This window comes from Daucus carota, chromosome 9, assembly GCF_001625215.2.
Source record: "Daucus carota subsp. sativus chromosome 9, DH1 v3.0, whole genome shotgun sequence".
NCBI lineage: Eukaryota > Viridiplantae > Streptophyta > Magnoliopsida > Apiales > Apiaceae > Daucus > Daucus carota.
The window spans coordinates 245,378-252,544 of NC_030389.2; the positions used below are offsets into that span (position 1 = coordinate 245,378).

General features: G+C 37.4%; 1 protein-coding gene across 2 annotated transcripts; it reads right to left on the reverse strand.

Moving 5' to 3' along the window:
* Positions 1–343: 343 nt before the first annotated feature.
* Positions 344–7,167, reverse strand: LOC108195924 (squamosa promoter-binding-like protein 14). 2 transcript variants are annotated; one of them, XM_017362941.2, is made up of 11 exons: positions 6,845–7,167; positions 5,839–6,516; positions 5,475–5,668; positions 4,559–5,376; positions 4,392–4,466; positions 4,197–4,304; positions 3,968–4,085; positions 2,437–2,572; positions 2,213–2,357; positions 1,530–2,126; positions 344–1,340 (listed from the first exon to the last, which is right to left on the reverse strand). In XM_017362941.2, the coding sequence occupies exons 2-11, from the start codon at positions 6,474–6,476 to the stop codon at positions 912–914; spliced, it is 3,258 nt and encodes a 1,085-aa protein (XP_017218430.2). In that variant the 5' UTR covers positions 6,477–6,516; positions 6,845–7,167; the 3' UTR covers positions 344–911. The 2 variants fall into 2 exon arrangements, with proteins under 2 accessions (XP_017218430.2, XP_017218431.2); XM_017362942.2 differs by having other exon boundaries at positions 4,559–5,364; positions 6,845–7,143.

Genomic DNA, 7,167 nt, shown 5'->3' on the forward strand with positions numbered 1-7,167 from the left:
AGTTCTGAACTTACAGAAGCATCTGAAACTTTTTCCTGTAAGAAGAGTAAATTTCAGCTTCAGGAAAGGGCACTCAAATTGTGTTTGGAATACCTCTAGCACTCTGATATCTGATTTACTGCATTTTTAGAACCTAATGCTTGATCAGCTGAAATAGAGCACTCCAACGTTACTTTTGTTTCTCCCTAACCTTAATGCTTTAATTACACAGCAGATTATATAATGTATAAAATTATTAGAACTTGTCGAATCTGTGTAGTCCAACAATGACGTAGCAAATTATCATAAAAAACAAACAATGATGTAGTAAATAGAAAATGTAATTCTTTATTTATACTAAAGGTGGGAAAAAGTAGTTGGCTGCTTATTTATATCTAAGTATATTATAGGTTCATAAGATCCTGTAGATTCTTTACAGTTTACAGTAATATAATAGTCAGCATGATTTTTCAAAAACATAAACAAGTCAAAGAAAAAAAAACCACAACAAAATTAAGGTGAAAAACTAAATGGCTTTACAGAACAGTAAACTATATCTTACACTGCTACTGACACCAGTTGAGCCTTTATTGCTCCTTGCTTCAAATGCAGCCTCTCCAGTCCATATCATATGATCTTACAATGTCATGCAACACTCGAGACTTAAAGAACAGCACTACTTGAGAATAATGATATCAATTCAGTCCTTGCCACAAAATTACTCTCAACTCTGTTTTCTCCAACCAAAGCTTGAAAATTATTAGCATGAGCCTAATACTACTTTGAAGCATAGCATATTCCTCCTCAGGCCACAATATTATGATCAGCTTTATCCTTTCTCTTCTTTAATTGTAACTTTTTTTCAGTTTATCAATTTCCACAACAATTATTGGCCTTGGTCCGAGAAACGGTGTATGTATAGTTGTAACGGACTACACTGCCCCATATCCTAGATTTTCCCACTTGAATGGGGCAACTAGACCTATATCTGGAGCTCCTCTTAAGAATAGGCATACACAAACACAAACAGCAGCAATGGCAAGCATTGAATGTATATAGGGCCGGTGAAGCAAGCCTTGTGAGGCTGAAGTCTTCCTATTGTACCTAGCAGCCCCGACGGCGCACTTTGAACAAGATTTTTGCCCTTGTCTGATTTGAAAGCTAGCTTGGTGGATCTGACCCGCAATTAGTGATTGTTCTTGTATCTCATCACCTACCGGAACAGAGACTTGACCATTTTTTCTGTCAACAAGCTTTCGAGCTACTAACGCATTGTAAGAGTGATTGTTTCTCATCTGAGCATAAGCACAAGGAGAGAGGCCATTTGCATCAAGAAGGGAATCCCATCCATGCAAACCAATCTACAGTTGGACAAAAACAGAGGCACATATAAAGGATTTTTTAAAAAAAAAAAAGAAATTATCAACAGTTTTTGGGAAACTAAAATCTATCTTTTGAGTATTATGAGGTGCCAAGGAATAAGGATCATGACTAATGAGATTTTAAATCTGGATAACTAGAAACCAAAAAATAATGATAAAATTACACACCTCCAGCGGGTCGGTTGTCAAAGTGTCAACCATAGAATTTGCATCTGACATGCATGCAGCCAAATGTAGAGGTGTAATACCGCCAGGCCCAGCAAGATTTGGTAGGAAGATGTATGTCTTTCCGGAATCAGTAGGTACAAAATAATTAATCAGCAAGTCTACCATTTTTCTAGACCTCATTTTAACTGCCCTATTTAAAAGGTGGATCTCTAACAGCATCTGTAGCGACTCTCTCGACAATTCATCCCTACCCAAACATATTTCAAGAAGAACGTCTAGGAGGGTTTTAACCAAAGCACAAAAGTCATGTTCAACTGAGAAGATAAACAGAAATTTGAAACGGTGGAGCTTATATTCGGGGACCTCAAACATGGACATGTATCTTTTTCTTTGGAGTACCCATCCAAGCTCATTCAAGAAATGTAGAACATCTTCCCTTGATATGGGTCGTCCAGAATCAAGGAACGATTCCTCTGAGATAGCATCACGTGGTGCTGCAACTTTATCAAATGCAGACTCCAGAAGGTTTAACTCTTTACAGATGGTAGCATTGGCAATAATTATAGGGAAGCTGGTGCCCCTAAAACCATTTTCAACCTGTTCATGAAAGCAGTATTATAATCTTGTTTGAAGATACATGCATGGTGATGTAATTTATTACTTGCTTATTAATTAATCAATACCTCAATGAAGCACCTCCCAAGTACACCAGGTGCTTCATCAGCAACCGTAAAATTGTGTAAAGTTATACTATCATATGTAGTATCATCGGAAGCTGATCCAGAAGTTTCCTCAAGCTTGTATCCAACAGCGTGCGTGCAGAAAACTCTAGAATAGCATTAAATCAATTTTAATATAGTAAAACTAGCAAACTTAACATTTGCAATGGTAAGAATAAGCTACTCACTTGGTGTATTGATCACTCAAATTTCTCCCCTTCAGTAATATAGTGGTCTCCTGCCCACCAACAACTGCCAAAGGGGACACAGAGACTACTTCAGGAAAACTCCATGCCCTCGTAGCTTTACGGAGGTGAGCCTTTCCTGTAGATGGATAACATCAACTTAGGCCAAAGATAGCTAGTGACTGAATATAAATACATATGTAGAGTAAAGTGCATTTTGTGTACCTCAACTTAAGGCCTAACACCACTTTCAATATCAAATTAAAAAAACTTCACTTGCAATACTATAGTATCAAAGTCAATGCAAATTATGTACTGCCGTCTATGAGGGGTTAACGCCGTTAAGTAAATAAGGTATTTCAGTAATTTACTTACTGCAACAGCTCATTTTACTTTTTGCACCAGCTCTTTTGCGTATGTGTTCTAGCAAAGAATCCCAGAAGTATTATTAAACTGATATGTAAATATTGTAAATAGCTCAATATTCCAGCTGTGTTCCAGCTGTCTAGTTAGTTAGCTTAGCTGTCAATTCTATTAGCTTTCATTCTGTTTTGTATATAAACTCCAGCTCCATGAGCTAATCAGTACAGTTTTACATTTTATTTCTTCCAAATATGCATATTCTTATCAAGTATATCTTCTAGCCAGTGAACCAGAACTCCGTCATTATTTACCCTTAATCACAAGTATAATCTGGTACCTTAAAGAATCTGAGGTTATACTTGATCTAACTTGGGATTGTGTGTGAATGAGTGTTGAAAAAAGTCGATTGTTTGGTGAAAATGGAGGTCGACGATTTAGAAAATATGCTGAGATGTTTGTGGGTTTCATAGGTGGATACACCCACTATTGAACTTCATTTACTCGTCGGCCGAACGGAAAGATTGTGAGACACCGAAGTGAGATTGATGTTTTCGAAAATGAAGGTGCTGGTAATGACCTCTCTTTGTGGTTGTTTTGTTATCTTTGTTGTTGGTCGTTTGGTGAATTTTATGTAATGCAATGCATGGTAAAATTTTATCTACTGTAAGCTAATGTTTTATCATTTATGAAGGTCAAGTTCTAGACTCCATTTTCTTTAATACCATTTATAAATTGCTAGTCATCACTGTTTTTGCTGACTCCTCCAGATTGTAAAAGGTAGAGGCTGTATAACCTTGCATATTCATCTCGTGTTTCCATAAAACACAAGTCATGTAATCTACTGTGCTGTAGAGTTGCCAGCCATCAACTGGGGAAAGATAAGAGAGTTTAGTTTACAGAAAAAGGGAGATGACTTATTAAAATCCCGCTTAATTACTTCACGGCATTAACCCCTGATAGACGGCAGTACATAATTTGCATTTACTTTGATACAATAGTATTGCAAGTGAGGGTTTTGTAAGTTTGGTCTTAAAAGTGGTGTGAGGTACACAAAATGCACTTTACTCTACATATGTACTCAATTCGTTTAGGGAACTATATAAGCTACCAGCACATGTCTAAAACCAACAAGAAGTATGATTATTGGAATTGTGATCATAAGAACACTCACCATCTTGATACGATGCCAACTGTCTTCCAGCATTAATTAAGAATCTTCCCTTTCTCCAAAATGGATCTTCCGAATCTTTAACCAAAGAAGTGATGTTTTGAAGTAGATTGTCTTCAAGCTGCAAACATAAGAAATATTCAGCAGCGAATAGACTACCCAAAACAACAAAAAGAATAATCTTTACATAAAACAACAGAGCTGATTTTATCCTCTAAAATATTTAAATTACCTGCTCCCAGGCAGAAGACGGCATAGAAATATAGATTGATAGTACTACACAACCAGGTCTTATGTAACTTTCCATTTCTGATGGACTTTGACCAAGCCAATTAAAGATCTGAAATCAAAAAGGTAATCAATTATCCTATGTTTGGATAAATCAAATATAAGATAACAGTTGGAGGTTACAAAGATTGTGGCTTACCTGTGTTCTCAGTTTTCCAGGTAACTGACTAGGATCCCTATCGATTAACTTGAAATATATCCGTCCAGAACGATTCTGAGAGGTAGTCAGCGTCTCATTAAATTTGAATAATAAGATAAAGCGATATCAAATTAGATGTCAAAAACAGGACAAGTCTTCTATATTACCTGAGCATCCGAATTTAAACTTGAAGGTGAATGATCCGATCCAGAAGAGGATGTGTACCCTGCCTGGTATGGAAAACTTTGAACAGAACTATCGTCAACACATTTATTCATCCCTCCAAAAAGATCAAGAGACGTGGAGCAGCCTTTATCCTTACCAGCTTTAGAACTCCCATTAAACTCAAGTCTATTTAACAATCTCTTGGGATTTACTGCTTCTCTTGAGAAAACTGTGGGAAACAACTTTTGCACAAAAGGCGGAGAAGATGAAGGTGACCTTTCTTCCATAGGGTTACTGCTACCTGATGAGAAGTATTTCGTGCTTGATGCCAATTTCGGTGCGCTGTCACTTTCAGGAGAGGAACTGAAAAGCTGCAACGGTAAATTAGTACGAATTTCCTGCACTTGGCCATCTGAACATTCTGTAGGAGACTGATAACTAGTACTACTTCTTTCTCCAACTGAAGCAAACTCATTCTGGTGTCTGGTTTGCATATTGGTACATGGAGACCTAGTCTTTTCACTGTCGCTCCCATGACTGCTTCTTCGGGAAGGAACTGCAGTGGCATCAGGAGAGGATCCTGCTTGATTTCCTGAAAGAACAGCGAGCAAGTCCAGAGTTGACGAGTGAGAATTATTTCCATTCAGTTTATTTTCGCTCTCTGACTGAAACGGAGCAATGTTACTAGTGACTCCTGAAGGAGGAAACTTTGCAGAAAAATCCGCTGGCAAAGGTAACGCGTTAATCTTTTGAAGGATTTGAATAAGCTGATCTTTATTGGGAATCGATGAGCCATTAATGCTGCCATCTTCAGTATTCCCTAGTAATTTGCATATATTAGTATTAGGCTTTTATGCTCGGTACAGATGTGCAAACAACAAACTGGGGATTCAAACAAAGCAACACAGAAAAATGTACCTTGTGCACGAGCTAGAATTGCTAAAATATTGACAAGATCCACATCTCCGTTACTAACATTCTCACGGTTAGTGGGAGGTAACAACTTGGAGGTAACATCATCTGGTTGAGTTTTCCTCCTTCGCCGATTATGCCCTGCTAGCCTCCGCCTACAACTTCGCTTTCCCTCGTCAAACTCTGAAAGAGGGTGAAACCTGCAAAAAAAATGCATAAACAAAATTTGCTTAGTAACAACAAAGAACGGTAAGCCCCTCTCAATTCACACCATGAGAAAAAGATTCCATTACACACGAAGTGGAACATGTCCTAATAGCACAAACTAATTTAACATGAAATGTTTAAGTCGAGAAACAAAGCCACAAACCTGCTACACTGCTGACAAAACCGCTGCATCTGCTTTCCCACAATAGCCTTGGTAGCTTTACTGTGGACTTCACACACCTTATGCCGCCTGTGATAGTCTTTAGCAGTTGAAAGATCCTCCTTACAGTCATCAACTTGACATTTAGGATAGTTCCCACCAGCAGGAGATCCAGATCTGACTTTCTTGTTAGGCCTCAAAACATTCTCCTCCGCAGAATTAACACGGCTTCCCCCGAGCTTTAAAAGTAGATTCTCATCATCTTCCACTACATGATTTCCCCTCAAATCCACAGAATTCGCTGCAATTATCTCATCACCGTGACCTCTCTGCATTACAGATTGCACAGACATTGTCGAAGGTCCCCCGCGGATAACATCCGATTCCACTGGCTTTGCAAGAAATTTTGCACTGTCCCAATCCCAACCATTAGGGTCCCACTGACCCCTGCTTTGTTGAAATCCAGAACCAAACATAGGCTGCTGCTGTTGCGACTGTGGTAGGTGAAAACCGAGGGGATGGAAAGGCATACTACGCTTCTTAGCCGCAGCCATGGGGTGGTGTTGTGAGTCAAGAAAATGCTTGGAAAGTGATTGGTGAATATAATGAGAAGAAGCAACTTGAGTACCCACCTCTTCCATAATCTTGATACACCCCCCTTATATTTCTGACCACACAAACCTATCAATACAGCACATACATATCAAAAAGACACAAACTTTAATAACAAACAATACCAAACTCACAACCCATCATCTCATATATAAAAAACAAAACAAAAATTAATCAAGATTCAAACTTTTAACAAGATCTAGCGTAATAAAAACCAAAAATCCTTTAGAACATGAAATTATCAACAAAATTTCAAAGCAAAGATCTATCAGTTACACAAATCATATTTAAAGCTAAAATAATAAAATTCAACTTATGCAAACAATAGAAACATAAAGATTAAAGCTAAACTAATAAAATTCAACTTATACAAACAATAGAAACATAAAGATCATACCTTTGTTTGTTTACTTGGAACTCATCTTCAGCAACTGATCATTTACATAATAAAACCAAGTAAAGACATGAAAAGTGCAGCTCTTCTTTTAGTTTGACAAAGGTTAGACTTGTTCAATAAACAACCTAAGCAGAACACAAGTAGATTTTCAGACAAGAACCATGGATTCAAACCTACCAGGAGATTTGTAAAAATTAATGATAAAAATAAGAATATGGATCTGAGAAGATTAAAAGGGGTTGAACTTGAAGAAAAAAGAGAAAACTTGATGATAATATGATATATATTTGTGTGTGTGTGTACTTTGTCTGTTTTACTTTTTC